This window comes from Lissotriton vulgaris, chromosome 1_1 (genome assembly GCF_964263255.1).
Source record: "Lissotriton vulgaris chromosome 1_1, aLisVul1.2, whole genome shotgun sequence".
Lineage (NCBI taxonomy): Eukaryota > Metazoa > Chordata > Amphibia > Caudata > Salamandridae > Lissotriton > Lissotriton vulgaris.
In genome coordinates, this window is record NC_141685.1 from 1,697,644,486 (window position 1) to 1,697,672,179 (window position 27,694).

Below are 27,694 nucleotides of genomic sequence, written 5' to 3' on the forward strand. Positions count from 1 at the left end.
CCCCTGCCCATCCTGGGGGGGGGGGAGGCTTGGCACCTCGTCCCAGCATGTGCATTGTTTCAGGCACCCGAGAGCGGCAAGCTCTCTACCCAAGGGTCCAGAAACATCTTGTGGTGGTAGCCACGCAGTCAGGACACTGGGAGTTGGTTCGGTTTCAGGGGGCATCTGTCTTGCATTTGGCATTAAATACCACACTGGCATCAGTGCGGGTTTAATGCGCTGAGAAGTTTGATATCAAACTTCTCAGTCTTCAGTATAGCCATAATGGTGCTGTGGAGTTCGCAATGACACCCTACTAGCACCATATACTCTTAATTGTATCACTGCACATACAGTGCCCAGGAATGGCCCTGGGGCCCCTAGGGGCACAGGGCTCATGCACCTGTGCCCACACTACTGGCATAGTGCACCCACTAGAAGGGTGACTGATGTATGCCAGGGCAGTGTGTTTGTGGGCATGGCACACAGGGATGTGTGCCATGTTGACTCTTTCTTTAGTTATGCACCAAGACACTCAGCCTGCAAAGGCAGTGTGTGTGTGTCAGGGTACAGGGCCCCTAAGGGTAGCACAATAAGTGCTGCAGCCCTTAGGGGTCTTCTCTGGTCACAGTGCCCTGGGTACCTAGGGTACCATTTACCAGGGGCTGACATGTGGCTAGAGATGCCAATTGGGTTTAGGTTTCAACACAGTTTTTGGAGAAGTAACACAGGCCCTGGGCACCTGATTGGCAGGAGCCCAGGGCACACTCAGTTAAAGTACATCAGCAATTCAGCAAAAAGTGGGGGCATTCCATGCAAGAAAGATGGTACTTTCTCACAAGTCCTTATTGCCCCATCTAGAACACCCTCTGGACCCCTACTCAATCAACTTCACTGGCTTCCCATGCAGAAAAGGGTAAAGTTCAAAATAGGTTGTATTATTCACAAAGCCCGTAATTGCAAGGGCCCCATGTATCTCACCAACAAGCTCTCCCCTATATCCCGTCACGAACTCTCAGGTCTAGCACCGAACATTTGCTCACCATTCCCAGAATCAAAAAGGCTTGCAGTGGTGGCAAGGCATTTTCTTATTTTGCCCCCCGATTCTGGAATAGCCTGCCTCCTCAGTTACGCTCAGGAAACAATCTGATTCAATTTAGAAAGATGTTAAAAACCCACCTCTTCTAAATTGTTTCCCTCCTGTTCTGATGTTCTTCCGTCCCCAGCGCCGAGATACCCCCATGGGTGATTCAGCGCTATACAAACCAATAAATATCAAAGATCAAACTGTGCTTAACCAACCCTCAACATCCCAACTAACCCCTCGAAGTGGTGGTCACACCTGGAAGATCTTCGTCCCCGAGCCTGTAGTGTTTCTTTTTCCCGGAGGTTCTCCATTGGAAACAACAGGGCACCCAACCTCAAAACAGCACCCTGCACCCGGCCGCCCTAGTGCCGCTGAGGGTGCACCTTTGGTGCTACTTTGGTCCCCAACTTGCCCTGAGCTAAACCCAGGGAGCTTTGCTCCCACCGCCTCGTAGCTTGCTTGCCAGCAGCCACAAACCAAAGACTCCCTATCCTCCATAGGATAACATTGGGCCTCAACACTCTGAACCCGGCCGCCCTAGTGCCGCCTAGGGTGCATCAACAATGCATCACTGACCCTGGAGACCCCTGAGTCTTACCCCAGAACCTTAACTCCCACAGTCTATTACTTACCTGAGAACCTCTTACCTTTTTTCCCTCCATAGGATAACATTGACACTTTTTCTCTAAAAAGTTAGTATGGAGTTTTGATATCTAAAAATTTTCTTTAAAAAACGCACAAATAACCAAAACGTGTTTACTTACCTGTTTCTAGGAAACGTCCCAGTGCTGAATCTAGGTATCCAGCACTGAGTTAGAAACGTAATGTGAAAAGTATCTTACCTGCAATTTATTGTAGAAGCCCATTCATTTCAATGTACTGTTCCAAAACGTTTCTAAGTGTGGAGTTTGAAAACTGAAAATATTCTTTAAAAATCATGCAAATAACTAAAACGGAATTACTTACCTTTTTCTAGGAAATGTACCAGGGCTGAATCTAGGTTTCCAGCACTGAGTTAGAAAAGTAACGTAAAAAGGAACTTGCCTGCAATTTACTGGAAAACCCTATTTATTTCAATGTACTGTATTTGCTAAGTGTTGCATACTACTGCTCTCTTGTAAATCAAACAAAGTACAATTTCTATGGCATTTTCAAACTGTTCTATATCCAGTAACTTATTACTGAAAAGTATTTAATGCTTACCTGTACCAGGCTTGCTTGGTTCTAAAAATAAATAACAGTATATTTTTATACAAACACAATTGGCCTAGAGTTCCGTTCTTGAGTGTGTGAATTCATTTGCTGACTGAGTGTGTACATCAAATGCTTACCACTGTCCTTTGATACTGCCTTACTGCTTGACCAAGCTACTACTATTAGAGAGCAAGGTACTATCTAACTTTAACCTCTGCCTACCTCTGGGGACACTTGGACTCTATACACACTATGCCTGATTTTGGTGTAGTATATATAGAGCTAGTTTCTTACAGGAGGCTAGTGGTCTCGATACCTCCCTCCACCTCCCCTCCTTGGAGGTTAAGACCAGTGTTTAACAAAAGGCTTCCATCGGGGGATTCAAACTCCTTCTGAGCCTGTTCTTCTGTTTAATGAAACATTCACAGATACTTTGTTGGTGGTGTGAGACAAACCCTCTTCTGGGCCCCATTCGATAGCAAAATTGCCAGGGGCTATTGTCCTGCACCAGGTAGCCCTGCTTTTCTCACACAGCAGCCTTCCCCCCCGAATGCCTAGTGGTGCAAGCCTCCACAAGCTCGTCTAACATCAACACAACCCACCCCCCTCCACACCCGACAAGGAAAACAGGTTTTTTTACACCATCAGTCTGGCATTCAGATCGAATAATGTTAGCTGTTTGGAAGGAAGGCATTCCCATGCCCTTTGGGACTTGATGACAAGTCCGCTTTGGTGTGCCCTAAGATCGCCTACCTGTTCTTGCTCAGGCGATCCAAAGCAGTCATGATGTTGCAAAGTTCATGATTCTTTTTAGCTTGGATACCATTGTTCCATCAAGCAGGCCATTGGTACCAGTGATGCCATTCACTTCCATGTGTGGCTGAGATCGACTGGGTTCACTGGTGATGTACAGTCCTCCATGATGAATATGCCCTTTGACGGGAGTTGGCTGTTTGGGGACACTGCGGCTCTAGAGGGCTTTCAGGAGATCAGAGCTACAGAACACTCTCTGGGCCTGACTGCGCCACCTTGCCACTAGCACCAGTTCACCTGCTCCTTTCGAGTCTTTGTTAGAGGTGCCCTCTACTGCCAGCCTGTCCACCCTTTACAGGGAATCCAGCAGTTTCGCAGTAAAGGTCATGGGTCACCCCCTCTAGCCCAGCCAAGGTCATAGGGATGCTCAGTATACCCCTCCCACTGCAGCCCTACTTGCCAAGTGTCTTTTGCGTGCCCTTACAGGAGCACATCGTATGAGTGGGTTGCACACCTTGGTGACATCAATTTCCTTCCGTTTTAATCATTCCAAATTTACATGGCGTGCTCGATGGTGACGTGCCCAGCCCCTACAGCACGTTGTACATTAAATCACATCATTCTGGGACACTATTTAGTTCCCCAAACCATGGCACAGTAGCTGCTGCCTTTGCAATCGTCATTGTTCTTTATCATCCGTTTTAATCCTTTTTGCTCCATATTTTAACCTATTCAAACGTTTTTAATCCGCATGCAAGGAAATGCCATTTCCTGTGTTTTCTCCTATTCAGGATGGGCCATCCGAACCTCTTATTTCAAGAATACATACTAGAGCAAAGTTCATCAAAAGCAGTTTATTAAAAACCCAATGCATTTCGGGCCTCCAGGGGCCCTTCGTCAGGGGTAACTGAAAAATCAATTAAACAAGCATTAATATGCAATGCGCCACTATAGTTACAAAATCACAATTCTCAGTTGCAACTCATTTAAAACAACGTTCATGCAATTCAATAATGCGCTATAATGTAACTGAAAACATCCTGATGTCTCCCTCGTAGTTAAATCGCTTTTATAAATTAAATTCTGTTATGATCTTTTTAACATTCCTATGTAATCACCACGTCGCCTATATCCTCTTATGTTCTCCCATCCGGTGTACTCACCCCTCCCTTCGTTCCCATTACCAACATCCCAATTCCACAACCTCCCTCTCGTTAAAACTATCATTCCTATACCTTCCTCACCTTACAACTATCAGAAACGTGCTTCCCACCCTTTCTCTTCACATATCCACTCATACACCAAACTTTCTTTTTAACTACTCCAACTCTCCTTTACATCGCAACCTCCTGCTCAAGCCTTCATTATCTGTATTACAATTCGTCATAACGTAACTAACCAAACGTCTACAGCATCCTGCATTCATTCTACTCTCTCCCACTTGTCTTCTTTCACACCCCATCACGTACCTGCTAAGAAACATCCGTCCTCCTCTCTTCGTCACAGAAAGACTTTCCTTCAACATTCAAAACACCTAACCTTTAAACACAATTTCCGCCCCTCTTCCCTAATTAGCCTTCCCATTTGCACGACGTGATCAACAACTGCCCGGCTTAAATTCATCCGGGCTGCCTAAAGCACTGCAACTCCCATACTGCATCCTAACAGTAAAAGACATCACAAAGTGTAAAGTCTCATTATGCGCGTATAAACATTATCGGTACATCTCTTAACAATTCAAAACCAAAGGTGCCTACACAAATTTCTCAATAGTCCCGTGTTTAATGATCAAATTCCAGATTGCTTCTGACACACCAAAAAAATAAACTTGATGAGTGAACTGTGATGTTCCGCCTTGCACGTGGATCGTAACTTCCTTGACGAAAGTTCCTTTTGTTCCAGTTTTATTTGGGTGCTAACCCGGTGGGGCAAGTAATTGTTCTCATCGTATATGAGTGGGTTGCACACCTTGGTGACATCAATTTCCTCCTGCACCACCTTCTTTAGTCTCACCATTGCCCCTCAGGTGTTCAAATAATGACTGTGATAGCAGCTCACCTTCAGAGGTCAGGGGTGCCAGTCTTCCTCTACTTCGACGACAAGCTGTTGAAGGTGGGTTCGCTCTTGGCAGTCATCTACCACCTCCAGACCCCAACAAACCTTCTGTGATCTTTAGGGTTCACTATCAATGTGCCGAAGAAACACCTGACTTTTTCTGAGACGCACCCCTTCATCAAAGCCAATCTGAACACGGTTTGGTTTCATGCCTTTCTGCCGGGAAGGACAGTCCAGGACATTCAGGCTATGATCCCTATTTTTTGGCCTTTGTCCTGGATTTCATTGAGGTTGACTGAGACTGCTGGGCCTCCTACATTCTGCTGATCGAGCACGCCAGGTGGCATATTCAGGCTCTACAGTGGGACTTGAGGTCTTAGTGTGGCCCGCATTAAGGGGAACTCTTTGCCCATGTTCAGATTTTGGTGCAGACTACAAAAGACCTGCAGTGGTGGTTATTGGACCGTGATTGGGTCAGCGGCAGACCTCTCTCCCTTCCCAACTCGAAGCTGACAGATGTGATCGATGCGTCGCTTTTGAGTTAGGAAGGCCATTTTGGAGAGGTAAGAGATCAAGGCCCTTGATCTTTGGCAGAGTCCCGACTCCATATCAACCTTCTGGAGCTAATGGCCATCTATTTGACGTAGAAAGCCTTCCTTCCATCCCTCAAGGGGAGGCTAGTACGGGTGCTCACGGATAACACCACCACCATGTGGGACTGCATAACAGACACTGTGCCAGAAGGCCATGCCCTCTGGACATGGCTGGACCTCCAGGGGACCTTCCTGGTGGTGAACCACTTGGCAGTTTCTATGAATACCAGCCCGGATGAGCTCAGCCGTCTATGCTTGCAGATCCCAAATGATAGTTTAATCTGGAGGTGGTGCAATGTCTCTTCCGTGACTGTGCAGAACCTTGACTCAGTCTATTTGCCAGTGCTGAGAATACGCAATATCATTGCTTCTGCCTTGATTTGAGCTAGGGACTCCAGTATGCCGTTCTGTTGATTCCACACCCGGCCCAAGTTCTCATTATCAGGACTGACTTGCCCAAGTCATCCTAGTGGATTGGGCACAGAGTGTATGGCATCCAGAACTTCTGGGCTTGAGCATATTTCCTCCTATCAGGCTTCCCTCCAAGAGGACCTGCTGTTGCAGCAACAAGGCAGAAGTCTGTGCCTGGGCCATCGCAGTCTTCACCGTCATGCATGGGGATTGAGGGGCAATAGCTGGACACCTTTGGCCTTCCTCCAGAGGTGGGTGATGTCATCTTGGTAGCCAAATGTCCCTTGATGAAAATGGTATATGACTATCACTGGGACAAATGAGTGATTTTGGTGGCACATGCCACATTAACCCCTTACAGGCCAAGCTATCGGAAGTCCTATTGTTTGTTTTGCTTCTTGCCTGGCAATGCTTTCCTTTGGGCACAATTAATGGTTATCTTTTGTCCCTTTTAGACTTCTTGCGGTTGACAGATCAGCTCTCCTTGTTTAAAAAGCTACAGGATATGTTTCCCCCTTTTCCTTTTGTCATGCCCCAATAGTACGTTACCTGGTCTTTTCTTATTTGATGTGCACTTCATTTGAGCTGCTTCACATCTGTTCCTAAATGCCCCTTACTATTGAGATTTTTGAAAGCAGTGATCTAACTCATAGATGGATTTCGATAACTTCTAGTGTAAAGTTGTCATTTTCTCTCCATTATCTGTCACTATATATTTCCCTTCTTGGATGGACCGACCTGTCTATTGTTCCCCTATTCTAAGAAAGTAGGTTGTGGCGTTGCACACAGATGTAGCTCCTGTGGAGCAGTCACTCTCACCAGCTGCAGTATGTCCTTTATTGATGTTTTTTTAAAACAATATTGGCATTTTTAATATGTTTTACTAACAAGCCTCAGATATTGGGTGTGAGCCTGCACAGTGAGGCGTACAATTTTTCAATAATAACATTTGAGACATGAAATTGCAGCAGTGCTCATAGTTACAGTGGGCAGTGTGCCATTTGTCATGCATTAGGGTCGTGGCTAATACCAGTGTTGAGGTGAAACAGCAAGTGGAGTAATAGTGAACTGTTGACTGAGAAGGAGGGAGATAGATAGTGTAATGGATAACGTTAAGGCAGAAGAGCATGCTAGGTTTTAAATGTATGTATAGTAGGGTTGTTATGGCCTCAGACTCATGGTTTCAGGCAAGGCACTGACCTACATGTAGTTTGGTTTCATGGGGAACAAAGACATGCAGGTCTCCTCGGAAGGTTGCATTAGTTTACTGTGGTGTATCATATTTGATTTATTTTTCAGATTAAACAGCATGTTGTCCCAGTCACTAGCTATTGGGCGTCTTCTCTGGCCTCTGGTCTCCTCTCAATGCAAAGTTTCACTCAGCCTAATTTATGGTGGCCTTTGTAGTAGGTGCTCTGACCTTCCATTTAATTGGTATTGCTCTTTAGCAAGCATTTGAGCCAGGTCTAGAAAGTGTGCCGCTTTTTGTTCTTCTTAGGCCCCTATAAAAACCTAATGCAGAGGCCAACCAGCATTTCAAATTGGTCAGGTAAGTGATGTCAGCCAGCTTATCATTAACTTATGACCAATAGTTTGTTAGGGACAGACTATCTTACAGCATGTGTTGGAGGCCTCCTCTGGATGCAGTACAGTGGGGCAAAAGAGGTTGGCATTTAGGAGTAGTTTATTGATTTTATCACGGGTCAAGTAAGCGATATGCAGAATCGTAAACTGAATCTATATGAATTTGACATTGCAAGAGATATCTATGCTAATGAATGTGCTAATGTTCTTCCCTATTCCTTGTCAATTCGCTCCCTCACTGTTTTGGCCTCCCATGTCTCTCACAGGGCCTGTAATAATGTTTGAATGTTAAAGAGAGGAGCCCGATCTAACCAGATGATGTGCTTCTTGCCATTAAACATTATAAATGAAGTCTGTACTAGGAAGTGTGTTAGGGGTTCTTAGTTGGTGATGTGCCATTTCATCCAGAGAGTATTAACCAGAGCTCAAAAATTGCCTCTTTGGATGTCATACTGTTCCCTGTGTGTGTTGAAGGAAAGAAAGGTGTCCGTCCTGAAACAAGTCTACCGGTGAAGTGATGCCCGTGTCATCCCAATGCTTAAGACCGCAAGACGTAAGGCAGCCTAGGTGCATGGCCAAGCCAAGCAAGGGAATAGAAGGGCATGAAGTCTGGTGACTAGTAAGCTCTTGCAAAGCACATCTGGTCGGCGCGCAGTAATCAGTGTAGCCCAGGTCTGAACTTGGCACTTAAGAGGAGGAGTTCATGTAAGCTGCTAGGATGCAGACAGTTTCCATTAGAGCAAGTTTCTTCCAGCTAAAAAAAACCCCTGAGAGCCAGGGGCTTACCCATTGAAGCCACCAAATAGTCATGCTCAAAATTTGGAGCTCCCAGTTTGCCTTGTTCGAAAGGAATACGCAATTTAGATAGCGCTACCTTACGTGGAATGTTGTGGTTTATGTGCTTCCCTAGCAACGTATCCAACTCCAGTGAAAAGATTATGTTTGAGGTTATTTTAGTAGCTGTAAGCTTGGATGCAGAGTTTGTGTATACCTGCAAAAGTGAAATTGCCTTTAAACTGATCTTTGAACTTTTGTCACTGCAGTATGAAGAAGCTTTTACTCATCAGTGGACAACTTTCTCCCTCCATTCTCATTCACCACTCTCATCAAGAATGTGCCATTTGCAGGGACATTTGTTTTTATAGTCCCTATTTGCCTGTAAGATCAGATAATTGCCTTGCTTGTCTGCCCAAAGTAAACTGGTCATTTGTTCCTAGCATTCTCTTCTGGTGTGTGGAATCCAGGCGGGCAGGCTCCCCAGTTGTACTTCCACTGTATCAAAATAGCTTGGCATGCAACCTCAGACAATCCACTCTCACCCACCGGCTATTGGCACAACTCCTTGACCTCACCATGGTGTAGTATCTTCATCACCACCGATCACTTAGCAACTGCCTCTGTCTCGCTGCCACACCGGAAACTTGCACGGGTCCCTATCGACTCAGCTGGCCTCTGCATTCTAGTGATAGTAGTGTGTTCACCTGAAATTACGGTGCCTCTTGTGTTAAAGTTCATGCAAGAATTAATGTAGGTGCCATTGTATCTGTCCAGCCCTTACTCAAAAGGCCATCTTTGTTATGGATGTGAAGTTGTGTGGGGAGACCATCCGACTGGAGATAAAATTAGAGACTAAGGGATCCAAACGTTCCGAGTAAAGGTTTAGTCAGATGAAGCATTGCTTCTCTTTTTTGGGGACATTAACTGTGACAAGTGTCCCGCATTCGGTGCAGGCATATTGGTATCAGTGCCAGCATGTACCTGGAGCTCAGTACAGATGTTTTATGTAAAGTCTAAACTCAGACTACACTAATTGTGTGGAATTTTATTATGTGCAAGAGTTGAGAGGTTGTTCTCGTCTGCGGTTAAACTTTACTATATTTTTCAGTTATGTGTCCCTGCCTTCATTCTCTTGACCCTCTTTTCCATAATATAGTTCCAACCACTGGCAGAAAAAAAGATAGATAGAGATGACAAGGGAAATGTCAGGATATGGAACAAGCGAGAAGACCAAGTCATGTATCCTCATGCAAAAAGGGCCAGAGAATGATCATCTCCTCCCTATGATTGAAAAATGCTGAGGCACATTAGGTATAGGGGTTGGTAGGATGAGATCCCTTCACTCTGTTTATCTGTAGTGCCTATATATCTAGTTACAGCTAAAAAACATCTGATTCCCTATTTGATTGGCCCTAAAAGCAGTATGGAGTAGGTTTAACAAGGCATATATAAAGAAATAAAATAAAATGCAATGTGGGGCAGTGCAACATTTAATGACCAGGTTCTGAACTTAAAATGTTTATTTTCACACACTGAGGGGGATTTGTTGGTAGATACTTACATCATGTATGGGCCTGCAAGGGTGAGCTTCTCGGGTGTGATAATATATCCAGTTAAAACTACTCTATTGTGTCAATTTGCCACAAAAGAGAATCACATTTTAGAATGCATGTTTTTAATTTATTTACAATGTACTTTGTTTTATAATTTTTAAATATCTACCACATTATCCCCATCAAAACGCACATTTCTTAAAGCATTGACATACATATGTGCAGTCTCAGGCATACAGTGAATATTACAGTTAATAAATCATGTAATATATATATATATATATATATATATATATATATATATATATATATATATATATATATATATATTACTATATTTCAAAATATCTATAGCTAGCTCTCTCTTTCTCTCTCTCTCTCTCTCTCTCTCTCTCTCTCTCTCTCTATATATATATATATATATATATCGCTCTCTCTCTCTCTCTATATATATATATATATCAGCTCATTATATAATGAGCTAAAATAGATATATATATATATATATATATATATCATATTTTTATATGCGTGTTTTAACAGGTAATCAAGTAATCCAATTAGACTTAATCTATTGAAAATTTATATTTTCTAGGGACCGCGGTGCTTTGGACTTGATAGAATCCGTGACATTTGGATTCTTCTTCAACCTGAAGCTGAACGCATGAAAAGTGAGTGAGTTTCCTCATTAATGTAAAATTCTGATCTAAGATGGGCAGTTGCATATTTTCCATCACTGTAATCATTAAAAAACTATCTGAATAAGATTGTTAAGAGGATGTTAAGACATTGGAAAACATAGGATAAACTTAAGTGGTGCTGTGGAAATCCTGCATCTATGGGTACTTGTCTGATATCTGACCACTTGTCTTGTGTTTCCATATTCGTAAGCTGGATCTGTTTGATATTCACTGGGGAGTTCCCATTTGTTTGTCTGTGTCCTATTGGAGTCTTAGTGATGGCTATGTATGAAGAGGTTGCTAATGATGATCGAGGGAAAAGGTTTCAGTAGAGCAATTGGAGGTGAAGAACTGAGGTCAACACTAGCCTCAGTACACCTACCCTGTTTTTAGGAAACTGTGTAAACTGCTCACCAAGACAACTTCTTCATTGTGATTTGTTGTAGGATTGTACGATTATCTTTGCTCATAACCTTCTTTCGTCAAAGTAAATTCAGCGTTTGGTCTATTTTCAGCAAAAAACAGAAGATAAAAGGATTGATAGATGTGCCTTTCTTTGTATAAGTCGTGTTGATTGGTAATGCCAAAAGGACAGTGGTCTAGCATGTACAGCATTCTGTATCTTTAGTTTTATTGTTTTATATGTAAAGGCTAAAACTCAGTTTGGACCCAGCCATATACAAGTCAATCTTGACCCTGCTCCTCATGGTAACCGTTCAGCCCGAACTGCCTGGCCAGGTCCTTCCTGAACCAGAACACAAGCAACCTAGTAAATGGTACCATAGGTACCTAGGGCATGGTGACCAGAGCAGACCCCTGAGGGCTGCAGCACTTATTGTGCCACCCTCAGGGGCCCTGTACCCTGGCATCCACACACTGCCTTTGCAGGCTGAGTGCCTAAGTACAGAACTAAACCACGAGTCGACATGGCACACATCCCTGTGTACCATGCCCACAGAACCCACTGCCCTGGCATACTTCAGTCACCCCTCTAGCTGGGTGCCCTATGCCATAGGTGTGGGCACAGGTGCATGAGCCCTGTGCCCCTACAGTACCCAAGGCCATTCCTGGGCACTGTAAGTGCAGTGATGCCATTACGAATATATGGTGCTGGGAGGTTGTCATTACGAACTCCACAGCACCATAATGGCTACACTGAAGACTGACAAGTTTGGTACCAAACTTCTCAGCACATTAAACCTGCACTGATGCCAGTGTGGGATTTAATGTAAAATGCACCAGAGGGCATCTTAGAGATGCCCACTGAAACCCTAACCTACAACCCACGTCTGGGCTGAGTGGCTGCAGAGGCTGCCACACAGCAAACATGTTGCTGGACCCCTGGGTGAAGAGCCCCCACTCTCCTGGGCATGCAACAATGCACATCCTGGGCGAGGTGCTAGATCTCCTCCCCCAGGATGAGCAGGGGGAAGCTTCAAAGGCCTGCCACCTCTGAGAGCTTCTCCAGACCATTTCCTGTACCCAGCAACTGGCCCCCACCAGTTCTAACCCCCACTCTGGCGGGAAGACTGGTGGGAAAAACTACGTCAGGAAGGGGGGTGTGCCAGCCTGTGACAACCCCACCCCTCCGGTAAGAGAGACAAGGTGAAGCACGACCACGGGCTCTGGCCATCTTGTAGATGGGGAGCCCTGGCCAATCCCAGCTAGGCTCCTTTCCCCCTCCCACAGGAGAGAAGCAGGCTAGGAAGTGTACTCACCCCAGGACAGGGACCCATTGGTCCCCGTCTTAGCCCTACCTGTAACGCCCCTAAATGTAGTATTTAGGGGCTCCCTGAACCTTCCTTCCTCAGATCCCCATACGAAAAGAAGATCAAGAAGAAGAACACCTGCAGTGCAGCTGCTAACAACAGGATGACAACAACTGACTTGGCCCCAGCCCTACCGGCCTGTCGATCCTGGAACCTGCTCCTGCCTAATCTCGGCGACTCCTTCGGACCGCAACCTTGGGACACCCAGAGGACCTGCCTGCCTTGACCCTCTTGAAGACTGGGACTCCCATCAGCAGAGACTCTGCTGCAACAACCCACCTGGTACCAACCAGGAAGTTCCGGACAAGCCCACTCTGCACCCGCTGAGCCTGGGCCGGTCCCAACCGAACCAAGACCACGAGGACATCCCCCCGGCGACTTGGACCCGAAGTCCAGTGCCCAAAGACCCTTCTCAACGAACCAGCCGACGCCTGCAGACTCAGAACCAGGGGCCACACCAACCGCGACCAGCCGAGGGTAAGCTTTTCCGACACCCAAAAACTCCCCTGCACCCGGCGCCCTACAGCCCCCTGTGCCTTCCTTTGGGGTACCAAGATCCCAACTTACCTCTCGAAGTGCTGGTCACCCCTGGAGAGTCTCCGTCCCCGAGCCTGCAGCCTTTGTTCCTTTTTGACCTTTCCCATTGGAACCTTTCCTCCCCAGTAAAAATCGAACATGGTAAAAAAAATTCGATCCTTTAAAATAATACGTTAGAATGTATGCAAAATTAAAGACTGCAACAGACACCGACATTTGATCAGAAGTTGGAAACCCTTGAAGGTTTTCCGTCATATACTCTGATCACGACAATGGATAGTTATAGCATACAGTATAACGTGGATCTTAGGATAAAAGCTATATATAAACTATATTTTCACACAATTTCGTATGGGAGTACAGATGTAAAATGTCTGGTGGTAATTGGCAGAGTAAGTTGCACCATTCACCACAGTATTTTATATTAGCGGCAAACAATGTTTACTTCCAGCCTTGTAGGTCTTGCTTTGTTTTAGTGTATAACAGTTGATGCAGTCTACGTACGGTCTATTCCGTTTCTCACATTCAAAAATGTAATAAGCTATCAATAATTCAACCTTAGTATGGCTGCAAAAATAGCAAGTAAGAAAGCACTCTACATAGGAGTGCGCCTCTTTTCCATTATGCGAGTTTACATGTTTATAGATCGTGAGATAGGCACACAGGCACATAGATCCTTCTCCACAAATACGACACAAGGAGCAGTATTATTTAATGTGTTAGGGCGAGGACAAATAGAGAGATGATTTGCTACATTGTTTCATCCACTCTATTTATGATATAGTACTATTATACATGAAGAAATATTAGAGGGAAGAGAGGTATGCAATGTGTGTATACACACATGGAGGCAATTAACAAGGTGTTTACATGTAAGTGCTAATTTTGTGCATGCCTGCGTGTAGAATGGATTCTCATTCCAGCCTCTCCATTTTAAATCTGCATTCCTGGGCCCCTCCCATTGTGCGCTGCAGGGACATGGGTTTTACAATCTGCGCAATGCAGAGAGCTTGTTGTTTACAGACAACACCACAGCTGCTTTTGACCCACCACGTCCTTCACCCTGCTCTGTTGTTTTACCCACCCCCCTGCTTCAGCCAGGCAGCGCTTGTTCTTTTGAAGTCTCCCCGCTCAGAAGGTGAGTGTTTCAGCTTGTGTGTGCGTAGTCTTGTGAACATGTGAGTGGAGAACATTCATAAAACGCCTACGACGAAACCGACAGCATCTTGTGACCATGCTGCGTGTGCAGTTCCCAGAGTCAGCGACGGCATTCAATAAACTGTGTTTTATTGCAGGCAGGAGTCGGTAGGGCAGAAAGGGTGGTAGGCGCCCTTGTACAAGCAGACAAATTGGACACCCACTGTGCTAGTGGGCTATAAAAATATAACCATAACTGCAGTTCAGGTGTCGCCTAAGACTCCTGTTACCCGGTGCCACTGCACCTGATGCACCAAATACAGCTCCGCCCGGCACGTAAGCACTCTCTCTCTCGCTGTCTAAATCTCACTCGTTAAATCTCTCTCTCTAAATATCTCTCTCTCTCTAAATCTCTCACTAAACCTCTCTCTCGCTCTCTTTCTAAATCTCTCCTCTCTCACTCTGGTCGGTTAACATGCTAGCTGTCTATTTGGGATTAGGACGTACCTGATAATCAATCAATCAAGAAATTTGTACAGCACGCTACTCACCCGGAGGGTCTCAAGGCGCTTTGGGGGGGGGTGGGTCCGCTACTGCTCGAACAGCCAGGTCTTGAGTTGCTTCCTGAAGGAGAGGTGGTCTTGGGTAAGACGGAGGTGGATGGGAAGGGAGTTCCAGGTCTTTGGCTGCCAGGTAGGAGAAGGATCTTCCTCCCATGGTGGCTCTTCGGATGCGTGGAACGGCGGCGAGGGCGTGGCTGGTCGATTGAAGTTGGCGGGTGGGAGTGTAGAAGGTCAGGCGGTTGTTGAGGTACCTGGGGCCTAGGTCGTGGAGGGCTTTGTGTGCGTGGGTGAGGAGGCGGAACGTGATTCTTTTGCTGACGGGGAGCCAGTGCAGGTCTTTCAGGTGTCCGGAGATGTGGCTGTGGCGGGGGATGTCCAGGATGAGTCGTGCGGAGGCGTTCTGGATGCGTTGGAGTCTTTTCTGCAGTTTGGCTGTGGTTCCGGTGTAGAGGGTGTTTCCGTAGTCCAATCGGCTGGTGACAAGTGCCTGGGTGACCGTCTTCCTGGCTACGGTGGGGATCCAACGGAAGATCTTTCGGAGCATGCGTAGGATGTTGAAACATGAAGACGAGACGGCGTTGACTTGTCTGGTCATCGACAGGGAGGAGTCCAGGATGAAGCCCAGGTTGCCTGCGTGGTCCGTTGGTTTGGGTGCGCTGCCTAGAGCCGGGGGCCACCAGGAGTTGTCCCAGGCAGATGGTGATGGTCCAAGGATGAGGACTTCCGTCTTGTCTGAGTTCAGTTTCAAACGGCTGTTCTTCATCCACTCAGCTACTACTTTCATCCCTTCGTGCAGGTTGGTTCTGGCGGTGGCGGGGTCGTTGGTGAGGGAGAGGATCAGCTAGGTGTCGTCGGCGGAGGAGATGATGTTGAAGTTGTGTTGGCGTGCGATGGCTGCGAGCGGGCTCATGTACACGTTGAAGAGGGTGGGGCTGAGTGATGATCCTTGTGGTACGCCGCAGATGACTTCAGTGTCCTCTGATCTGAACGGGGGGAGGCGGACTCTCTGGGTCCTTCCGGCGAGGAACAAAATGATCCACTCCAGTGCCTTCTCTTGGATTCTGACGTTGCTGAGGCGTTGTACTAGGGTGCGGTGGCAGACCGTATCGAACGCTGCGGAGAGGTCCAGGAGGATGAGGGCCGTTGTTTCCCCGTTGTCGAGCAGGGTTCGGATGTCGTCGGTGGCTGCGCTGAGGGCGGTCTCGGTGCTGTGATTGGCTCGGAAGCCGGACTGTGAGTAGTCGAGGGATCCGTTCGTCTCGAGGAAGGCGGCCAGCTGTCTGTTGACGGTCTTCTCAATGACTTTGGCAGGAAACGGAAGGAGCGAGATGGGGCGATAGTTCTTGAGGTCGGTGGGGTCTGCTGATGGTTTCTTCAGTAGGGCGCTGAGTTCGGCGTGTTTCCAGCTCTCCGGGAAGGCGGCGGTGTTGAAGGAGCAGTTGATGATCTCCCGGAGTTGAGGCGCGATGACGGAGGCGTCCTTGTTGAAGACGTGGTGGGGGCATGGGTCGGTTGGTGATCCGGAGTGCATGGTGTTCATCGTGCGGATGGTGTCTTCAGTGCTGGCCGGGGTCCAGTCGCGGAGGGTGGTGGTGGGGGGCGTCGGTTCTGTGGTGGGGTGCGCGGTCTGTTCGCCGAAGCTGTTGTGTATGTCTGCAATCTTGCTGTGGAAGAACGTGGCGAGTGAGTCGCAGAGGTCTTGTGAGGGAGTGATGTCGTTGTTTCCGGCGCTGGGGTTGGAAAGCTCTTTGACGATGCTGAAGAGCTTCTTGCTGTTGTGTGTGTTGGTGTCTAGTAGTTCCTTGAATGCTGTCTTCTTGGTGGTGTGGATCAGCTGGTGGTGTTTGCGGGTGGCGTGCTTGAGGGCGGTCATGTTGTCTGTGGTCGGGTTCTTTCGCCAGGCATTCTCAAGGGTGCGGCAGTTCTTCTTGGAGTTCTTGAGGTCCTCGTTGAACCACGCGGCTTTCTTGCTTCCGGGCCTGCTGGGATGGGTTTTCAGGGGTGCGAGGTCGTCGGCGCAGTTGGTGATCCACTGTGCGAGGTTGAGGGCTGCTTGGTTGGGGTCCGTTCATCTGGTGGGAGGGTTCTGATTTAGTGATGCGGTGAGCTGGTTGGTGGTGATCTTGTTCCAGTTCCTGCGGGGAGCCTGTTGTGTTATGTGGTGAGTAGTGGTCTTTCTGAAGCTGAAGTGGACGCAGCTGTGGTCTGTCCAGTGGAGTCCGGTGGAATGGCTGAAGGATATGTGCTTGCTGGAGGAGAAGATTGGATCGAGCGTGTGTCCCGCGTAGTGGGTGGGGGTGTTTACCAGTTGCTTGAGTCCGAGGTTGGCGAGGTTGTCCAGAAGGGTGGTGGTGGTGTTGTTGTTGTTGTTGTTCTCCAGATGGAAGTTGAGGTCTCCTAGGAGGATGTAGTCAGCGGAGGGGAGGGCGTGTGGGCTGATGAAGTCTGCGATGTCTTCGCTGAATTGTGTGCGGGGTCCTGGGGGTCTGTAGATGAGGGTTCCTCTGAGTGTTGTCTTGGGGTCGGTGTGTATCTGGAAGTGGAGATGTTCGGCGGCTGTGTGGGTGTCTTCGAAGTTGGTCGTGATGCGGATGGTGTTCTTGTGGATGATAGAGATGCCTCCTCGAGTCTGGTTGACGCGGTCTCTCCGGGTGATCTTGTATCTGTCCGGGGTGGCTATGGCGATGTCGGGTGCTGAGGAGGCGTTCATCCAGGTCTCCGTGAGGAAGGCGACGTCCGGAGATGTGGTGTCGAGCAGGTTCCATAGTTGCACGGCGTGTCTGTGGACGGATCGGGTGTTGAGCAGGATGCACTTCAGTTGGTTGCTGTTGGTGCTTGGCGGGTGCGGGTGGGTTGCAGGTCCGGATGCAGGCGAACTTGTAGGAGTGGCAGGTGAAGGGTCCGTGGGTGCGTCCTGGGGTGGCTTGGTGGCAGCCGGGGAGGCGTCCGGTGTGGAGTGCCTTGAGGGCGGCGTCGTACGTCCGGTGGGTGGGATGGCATCTGCGAGGGCCAGGGGGTCTGGCGCTGGGCGCGTTCCAGGTGCGGACGGGCGTAGACGGGCTTGCCTTTGGCGCGCCTTCGGCACACCATTGGCGCGCCCGCTGCGCGTGAACGCTGCGTGCACGCGCGGACTCTGCCATAAGTGGAGAGTGGAGGGGGCGGAGCGAGGGAGGAGAAGCTGGGAGGCGGGAGAGGGGTGACGAGTGGGGAGGGGAGCGGTGATGCTGGAGGGAGCGGGGTGGGGCCGCGGGGGAGCAGCGGCAGGGAGCGGGGTGGGTCGGTGGTGGAGGCACAGGAGCGAGCAGGGGTACAGCAGAGGACAGATACGGCACAATAAAATCAGGGGCGCAGAGGACAGGCAAAACAGATATGGCACAATAATATTAGGGGCACAGAGGACAGGCAAAACAGATACAGTACAATAATATCAGGGGCACAGAGGACGATGCTAAACAACAATTACGGCACAATACTTATCAGGGGCACAGAGGATGAACTGGCAGCGGCAGTGGTGGCGGATACCGGGACCCTCGGGGTGGGCCATGCGGCGGGAGGAGCGACCGGCTCTGACCTGGTCAGGTCAGGTCACAGCTCCCCGCCTCGCGGACACCACCTTTTGAGTCCAGTGGGACGCAGGAGCAGCTGGGAGGCGGTAGCGGGGTGGCGAGTGGGGAGGCGAGTGGGGAGGGGAGCGGTGATGCTGGAGGGAGCGGAGTGGGGCCGCAGGGGAGCAGCGGCAGGGAGCGGGGTGGGTCAGCGGTGGAGGCACAGGAGCGAGCAGGGGCACAGCAGAGGACAGATACGGCACAATAAAATCAGGGGCACAGAGGACAGGCAAAACAGATATGGCACAATAATATCAGGGGCACAGAGGACAGGCAAAACCGATACGGCACAATAATATCAGGGGCACAGAGGACGATGCTAAACAACAATTACGGCACAATACTTATCAGGAGCACAGAGGACGAACTGGCAGCGGCAGTGGCGGCGGATACCGGGACCCTCGGGGTGGGCCACGCGGCGGGAGGAGCAACCGGCTCTGACCAGATCAGGTCAGGTCACCAGGATACTCAACAGTTACTATGTAACCAAGCATTGGCATAGCCAAAATGTCTCGCCTTGGGGACCTTATAAGTGTTTACCCATGCAACAGTTGATGTTGTTGCACCAAGGATATTGTGCTGCATAACTAAATACTTATAAGGTCCCAAAAGTGAGACCTATTGGCTACACCATTGCTTGTTTTCCCTATGCTAGTCTGTATGCTTAACCAACAATTCACTTTAATGTTCTCCACTTTTAAAATGGGCAAAGGAAGAAATGTTAGTGTGCAACATAGCTGGGTTTTTTCTTTGAATCCCTTATAATTTCACTATTTATTTTATTTTAAAAGTTAAAAAATATAAGGTAAGTGTTTGCTTATAGGCATCTATGTTTGCTTTTTTTAAATTTATGTTTTAAAGTTTTTAAAAGTATTCAGGGATCCTGCACATGGGGGAGACTATTCAGTGGTTTTGAATTTAACATCTATTTAGGTTTTCTTCTTATCCTCCTTGCTGTGACGCAGAATGGGATACTTCGTCCAGTCCTGCACATGCTTTTCTGCTTACTTTCCCTGTTTTGCCTTGAAGCAGGCTTTATTTCCAGCCCCATGCCTATTTTAATGCTAGCAGGCTCAGTGTTGCAAGTAAGCAAGTTAGCAGTAATGTATACACACCAAGCATTTTCCTGATTGCTTCTTATAACTGATGTTATCATTTTTTACTACACAGAATGTCTGTTCATCAAAGACAGCTTTATCAGAATGTGGTCCAGAAAGGGGAATGGCTTTGCTGCTTTAAGACAATATGCATCCGCTTCAGAAGATAAGGAGTTAGAGAGCAAAATTGCCATTGTTGAAAAATTCAATGTCCGAATTCCAGACCTGGTAACCCGCCTGTACCAATATCACAGTGATGACCCAACATTTGCCGGTGAGAAGCAGACTGTCCCTGATGGTGTAAAGAATCGTTTTAAAATGTTATAATAGATTCTGAGTGGATGAGAGAATAATATACTATTTGTGTGTCACATTTCCAGTATTATCAAAGACGTTTCAGAGTACCATGTCTGCCTTTTAGAAGAGATTTTAAGTTTCCCCTTAAAGTTTGCGGGATACTACATAACAGGGCTCTACTACTTATTATAGAGGGCTAATCGAAATTTGCCTAGCTTACGTAACGGTAAGTTTCAATTCTATTAAGGACACGGAGTCGAGGATTATGCTATATCTTCCTTCGCTTTATTAACATAAAGAAACCACAGCAGCTTAGGAAAAGATATGATAAGAACAAAAAATGCTTTAAACATAAAGCATTAACGTAATGTTCAACAAAAATCAACAACAACTCCCAAGAGTCTCTTTGTTATAATCATAGTCCACAGTCCTTTGTCACTGTTCATCATCCCTATATAACCGGACTTCCCATCATCTTCCTCCTCTTTCTTCGCGCAGATCACGCTTAAGCCTCATTGGTCCTGTTTAGCACCGTCGTTGCCTGTCAAAAAAGGAACAGCGTCAGCGAGGTGGCCCAGTAAAAGGCGACAACAAGGCGAGGAGCATTCAGTGAACAACACAGTACTGACAACGTAAAGGAAAACGCTTTACTTACTGCCATACGGGTGGGTAGAGACACCACCGTAGTCCGGGTGGGATAATCCTCGCCTCCGTGTCCTTAATAGAATTGAAACTTACCGTTACGTAAGCTAGGCAAATTTCGATTCTATGTCAGGACCGGAGGCTTCAGATTATGCTAGTTTAAAGCTTACTTACCACCAACTGAGCTAAATCCACCACTGGCTTAAAATAAAACCTCTTGAAGGTGGAATCCGAGGACCAGTCCGCCGCTCGCATAAGGTCCTCCAGACGAGCACCCACCGAGAATGCCTTAGAGGCCATGGCCCCCCTGGCGGAGTGTGCTCCAAAGAGAGAAGTATTGATGCCCGCTTCTTGCATGACCCAACGCACCCACCTAGCGATAGTGGGGGAGGAGACAGCTTTGTGTGGCTTCCGCAGGGCAATCAACAGTTGACGCTCGCCCGGAGGGCGAAGATCCAATGTCAGGTCCTCATATGCTTTGAGGCATTGCACGACACACAACTTAGGAGTGTCAGTAAAGGCTGGATAAGAAATGGAACGCGACGACGTCTTAGTGCGTCGACCCACCGTGAAAGTAACCCCCCCCGGGGAAAAAATGCGTGCAGAAACATCCAGCGCGCGCACGTCCGAGACGCGGCTACAAGAGACCAGACATAACAACATGGCTAATTTCGCCGAAAGCTCCTTCAGAGACAGATAAGGATTCGCTGGCCACGATAGGAACAGGTTCAGAACCAAATTGACGTCCCAAAGGACGGAGTACCTGGGCTCCGGCGGCAGTGCGAGGCGAACCGCACGCAGAAGTCGGCACACAAAAGGGTGTTCCCCTACCGGGTGGCCATCGATGTTATCATGGCCCGCAGAAATCGCCGACCGGATAGCATTGATCGTTCTATACGCCAAGCCCTTGTCGGCCAAATGAGCCAGGAAATTCAGCACGGGAACAAGGCCGGCGACCATGGGATCCAAATCCCTTCGTAAACACCAACGCATCCACTTAAGCCAAGCGGATCTGTAACGCTTCGTCGTACTATCGGCCCATGCTTTGGAGAGCAAGTGCTCAGCTGACCCCGAAAGGCCCGGGAGCGTCCAGCGTCTCCTGAGAGCCTCCACGCCACGAGGCGGAGAGTGTTCTGCATGACGAGAGGGTGAGGTTCCCGATCCGGGCTCGTCAGGAGCAGAGGAAACAGGGGGAGTAGGATTGGAAAATCCCAGGAAGGTTCCAGAAGAACCGGAAACCAAACTTGAGACCTCCACAGCGGTGTAACCAACACCAGGTCCGCACCCTGGCGGCGTATTTGAGCCGCCGTCCGCATGATCATGGAGAACGGGGGAAACGCAAACGGCTGTTCCCGACTCCAATCCTGTAAGAACGCGTCCGTGGCCTCCGCCAGAGGGTCCGGCCTCCAGCTGTAAAACCGCGGCAGCTGGTGGTCGAGACGGGACGCGAATAGGTCCACCGAGAAGGGGCCCCAAAGGGAGTGTAGCCACCGGAAGACTCCCGGATCCAGTTTCCACTGGCTGGCATCCCTGAGATGTCGAGAGTGACAATCCGCCACCTGATTGGACTGGCCTGGTAGATACTCCGCCGTCACCGCAATGTGACGAGACAGGCAATAATCCCAGAAGTCCTTCGCTAAATCCGCCAATGCGCGGGACCGAGGACCTCCCAGGTGGTTCACATATCGGACCGCCGAGACATTGTCCATCCGTAGCAGGACACAAGCCTTGACCGAATCTTTGGTCCAGCAGCGAACCGCGAAGGAGCCCGCAAGGAGCTCCAAACAATTGATATGCAATTGTTGTTCTTCTGACGACCAGGCGCCGCCGGTGGAAAAATCCCCGCACCGGGCGCCCCAGCCCGACCTGCTGGCGTCGGACTCTATTATTAAGTCCGGGGCCGACCCGAAGATCGCTCGCCCATTCCATGCCTCCATGTGAGACAGCCACCATGACATCTCCTCCTTCACTTCGTCCGTGAGGGGAACCCACTGATCGTAACACATCCCACGGCGCAAATGCTGCGCTTTCAGGCGCTGAAGAGCCCTGTAGTGCAGTGGGCCTGGGAAAATCGCCTGGATGGAGGACGACAGAAGACCCACCACCTTGGCGACATGGCGCAGTGACGTACGATCCCTCGCGATCGTCTGCCGAAGCAGGTGTCGTATCTTTGCGACCTTCCGGCTTGGCAGGCTCAAAACCGCCTGCACCGAGTCCACCACGAAACCTAAAAAGGTGATCTGCTGAGTGGGAACCAAGACTGACTTGGAGCCGTTGACGACGAACCCCAGTCGCTGAAGCAGGCCGACCGCTTGACGCAGCTGTCCTGCCAGCACCTCCGGGCACTGCCCCATGAGGAGGATGTCGTCCAAGTATACTATCATACGGACCCCTTGGCTTCTGAGAAACTCCACTACCGGGTGAAGGACCTTCGTGAAGCACCACGGGGCCGAAGAAAGGCCGAACGGCAGGGCGGTGAATTCGAACACCAGGCCGTCCCACAGGAATTGTAGGAAACGACGATGAGGGGGGTGGATGGGAACGACCAAGTAGGCATCTTTGAGATCCAGTCGCACCATCCAATCCCGAGGGAGGAGCACGTCCCGAAGGAGGTGGATCCCCCTCCATCTTGAAGTGACGGTAGACCAACCACCCATTGAATTCCTTGAGATTGATCACAGGCCTCTTGCCCCCATCCGTCTTGTCTACCAAGAAGACGTTGCTGAGGAACCCATGTGGGTGGCGTGTTGATAGGCGGATGGCTCCCTTGCGCAGCAAGTCCGAGACCTCCCCGTCTATCAATCGCGCGTCGGAATCTGAGAAACCCATCGGGCGCGGGGGCCTCACCTGAGTTGGCTGGTCGTGAAACTCTATATGGAAACCTCTCACAGTTTGCAAAACCCAAGCATCGGCAGTGAGGAACTCCCACTCCCCGTAAAAGCTTGCCAGCCGCCCCCCAATCGGAACTTGATCCAAGCAAAGTACACTTACCGGGGGCATTACCTTGTCCGGACTTCTTTTGGAATCCTCTTCCACCATAGCGTTGTCCCCTGGTGGGGTAGAAATTGGTGTAGTTGGCCGAGGTCTGGTACTGACCTCTTCCGGAGCCTTGTCCACGGTTGTTGGTCTGCTGACCACGGCCGATCGCGCGGCCCCTGCCGCGACCGGCCCCTCCAGAAAAACGCTGGTGGAACACCCTCTTGATGCTGGACTGTGCCTTGTCCAGCGACGTGAACGTGTTCACGAACTTCCCAAGCTCGCGGATGAAAGGTTCACCGAAGAGGCCACCCTGGGCCACGGCACCTGCCTCCGACGAGGCCAGGTCCCCCAGCTTCGGGTCCAGCTTAATAAGGAGCGACCGCCGCCGCTCCGTGGACAGGGCACAGTTGGCGTTGCCCAAGAAGACGATCACCCTCTGGGCCCAGTTGGAGAGCACCTCCGGTGAAATGGCGGTGCCATTCGCTCGAGCCTCCTCCGCCATATCGAGGATCTTCGTGGCGGGCCCGACCGCATCCAACAGCTTGTCCTGGCAGGCCCGCCAGGACCGATCGATCCCCTTCCTGGGGTCCTTCATGAATTTCGCCAGGAAGGTGGCCATCTTGGGGTCCAATTCTGGTGTCATGGCCACCTTCCCCTCCAAAGTAGGCCGAGGGCATTCCCCGCGCAGGCAACCCCTCGCCTCCTTCTCCAGGGGCTTGCGCAGCCGGCCCGCGACAAACTTCGCCACCGTCTCCCCCGGGGCCCAGGCCGCGGAACGGGGGTGGACGATCTCGTCCGGGTCCAGCATGCCCGACTCATCTCGGGGCATCTCCTTTCCCGAAGGCGCCGGGAGCCAAGACCGGGTCGACTCCCCGTCGTCATCCGTGTCCGGAGAGTCGTAGATCGGGGAGGCGGGCGCCGTCGACAGGCCGCCCGAAGTGCCAGGATCCACCAAGGGTGTCGGAGGCACCGCCGTCGCCTTGGCCAGGAAGGCGTCACGAAGACGCTCGAAGGCGCCCTTATCCACGCCTTGGGCCTCCGATGAGGGCCCCTCACCCCGGGGTCTCTTCGGAGCGGGCGGCAACTCGCCGGACGTCCCCGGGAGCACGGGGGACGGCGGCACCTGCGCCGCTGCCAGCTTGGCACACTCCTCCACGATGCGGGCCGAAAGGCGGTCCTCCATGGGCCCTACCACCTCCGTCACACAACGATAGATGGAGTTGTCCACCGCCTGGTAAAACTCATCATCCTGCAGATAGGGGCAGGCCTCCTCCTCATACTCCCCTTCCATCTCGGAACCAAGGGCAAATGCGGGGCACCCAGGAGGGCGGCAACCGAGAAAGTTCTCGAATGTGGGCAGGCCCAGCGGCTGCGATCACGTTTTGGGCCAGCTGACGTGGCAGGTGGGCTGCACCAACCCCCAAGCGCGCAGACCCTCCTCGCCGGGACCGGCTCTACGTACCCCTCAAGCGCGCTAGGCCACACACGAATAAAGAGGTGCACAGATCTCGCCCGAAGGCGATTCACGCGGTCAAAACCGCCATACAGACCCCAAAGGGCGTCAAGTTTGTGAAAGTACAGACCCGGATCACCAGGTGTCAGAGGGGTACGCGAGGGTCGGCCCCTGCGCAAGCAGACCCCACGGCGTGGCTCCTCGTACCGCGGAGGCGCGCCGGAGGGTCGGCGAGGCGACAGGCCGCCCCCTTGCGGTCTATGTACACACCGCACACAAGTGGGAAAAAAGTTGCGTAGGAACGGAAGAACGTTCCCGCAACTAGGGGACTCTGAAAGGAAATAAACCATGCAAGGAGTCCCCAAAGACCGCAAGACAATCAATCACAATAAAAGAAGACAAATAGAAAAGCACTTATCTGGCTGCGGGAGCAGCGAAGAAAGAGGAGGAAGATGATGGGAAGTCCGGTTATATAGGGATGATGAACAGTGACAAAGGACTGTGGACTATGATTATAACAAAGAGACTCTTGGGAGTTGTTGTTGATTTTTGTTGAACATTACGTTAATGCTTTATGTTTAAAGCATTTTTTGTTCTTATCATATCTTTTCCTAAGCTGCTGTGGTTTCTTTAAGTTAATAAAGCGAAGGAAGATATAGCATAATCTGAAGCCTCCGGTCCTGACATAGAATCTACAATCTTAGAAACCTTGACCAGTTTCTTTTTGTTCTCCAGCTTTGCTTCTTTCATAAATTCACATACTGACTTAAAGTCTTAAGTTTGAACTCTATTTTTGAGTAGTCCCCTGCTCCATCTTAGGTAATGGAAGTCACCATATTCTCAATTTTAGGTAATGGGAGACAGCATTTTCTTCAATTTATGCAGAATCACTGTAATGAAACAAAGGTCTTGTGAACTGTGAAAGTGTCAACTCATTCTGCAAATGATACCGATATAGCACCTGATGTGACATTAGTCTGGGACAAGTCTCTACTTGATACCTTGTCAAGGGTGTAGTCTGAATTGATGTCCAATCACCTTATATGTTCATAGGGAAATGCTTGGGACTCCCACCTTGATGCCTATCTATGTTTAGTATTGTTATTGCATGTTCAAGGCATATGAGCTGCAGATTGTATGCTATGCATCGATCACCATCTGGTGTTGGGCTCGGATGTTTGCATGTTGTTTTGGTCTTCGAAGAAGTCTTGTAGTCACACGGTTGGTGACTCCTCCTTCGGACGATAGTGCGCATGGGCTTCAGCTCCATCGTTAGATTGTTTTTTTCCGCCATCGGGTTCGGATGTGACTTGCTGCGCTCCAGATCGGTATCTTTATCGAACCCCCTTCGACGCACAATCACAGTTAACCGATGGTATTGTTTAGATCGCGTACCTTCGACGCGCACCTTCGACGACTTTCGATAACACTTTGACGCCTGCGAACCTCGACGCAGGCCGTTGGGCCTACCCGCGCCGATAGAGACGTACGTCGATGGAACAAACTCCTTTTAAGAAATGTCAACAGTGTGGTGATAAGTTTCCACACTCTGACCTCCATCCGGTTTGCAATCTGTGCCTCTCTCCGGAACATGGAGAAGACGATTGTGAAGCTTGCCTCTCATTCAGATAGTGCTACAACAGGTGCATCGCTGACCGGCTTTGAGCACATCTCCAAAACTATACCGTTCAAGGTTTATGGACCTCTCAACAAAAACAATTCCACATCAACTACCTGGAATTGTTGACAATCTCTCTAGCGTTGCAGTCTTTTCAACCGCAACTGCTAGGCGAAGCTGTCCTAATCCGTACAGACAACATGACAGCAATGCATTCCATACAAAAACATGGGGGACAAACTCTCCAGCTATCCCGTCTAGCACAGAGCATCTGGATATGGGCCATTCCACAGAAGATACACCTCCTAGCAGAACACCTACCAGGAGTACACAATCAAATAGCGGATCTGCTCAGCCGTCAAACACAACAGATCCACGAATGGGAACTTCATCTCAAGTTCTTCTTCCATTCTTTCACACATGGGGACATCCAGACATAGATATGTTCACCACACACCAAAACGCAAAATGCCCAAGCTTCGCATCCAGGTATCCACACCCATTGTCCAAAGGCAATGCGCTATTGATGAATTGGTAGGCAAATTTGCTTACGCTTTTCCGCCTCTCCCACTCATTCCATTGCCAGTGAGGAAACTCCAACAGCATTCCCTCACAATGATCCTACGTGCTCCAACATGGGCAAGGCAACCATGGTTCACAACTCTGTTGGAACTATTAGTAGTACCACATCAAAAGCTGCACCTCTCACCCATGCTTCTCTCTCAGAACCATGGAGAGATAAGACACTCAGATCCCAATCAGCTCAACCTTGTGATCTGGCTCCTGAAATCCTAGAGTTCGGTTACCTTAATCTTCCGCCAGACTGTATGAATGTTATCAAAGAAGCTAGATGCCCTACAACAAGGGCATGCTATGCAGCAAAATGGAAGAAGTTCGTCATTCAAAACATCATCTGTTACCTTTTGCATCTACAACAATGGAGCCTAGCGTCTCCATCTATAAGATTACATCTAGCTGTCATAGCGGCCTACTTACAAAACAGATAACATTTGTCTTTGTTTAGAGTTCCTGCGATCAAAGCTATTATGGGAGGACTTAAAAGAATAATTCCACCGAGAGCTAAAACCTCTCCAGTGTGGAATCTCAATGTAGTCCTTACCAGACTAATGGGTCCTCCATTTGAACCTTCACACAAATGTGAACTACAGTGCCTTACTTGGAAAGTAGCATTTTTAGTCGCCATCACATCCCTCAGAAGAGTAAGCGAACTCCAGACACCAACTATACAAGAACCATTTTTACAAATCCATCATAACAAAGTGGTTCTTAGAACAAACCCAAAGTTTTTACCCAATGTAGTATCTGCCTTC

The 27,694-nt window shown here is 49.3% G+C and overlaps 1 protein-coding gene across 1 annotated transcript in view; it reads left to right on the top strand.

Moving 5' to 3' along the window:
• The window catches only part of FBH1 (F-box DNA helicase 1), a 618,156-nt gene that overhangs the window by 458,704 nt on the left and 131,758 nt on the right, over positions 1-27,694 (top strand). Inside the window, exons 16-17 of the mRNA XM_086918941.1 lie at positions 10,582-10,657; positions 19,448-19,648. Coding sequence (XP_086775067.1) covers positions 10,582-10,657; positions 19,448-19,648 — 277 coding nt within the window. The remainder of the gene's footprint in view (positions 1-10,581; positions 10,658-19,447; positions 19,649-27,694) is intronic.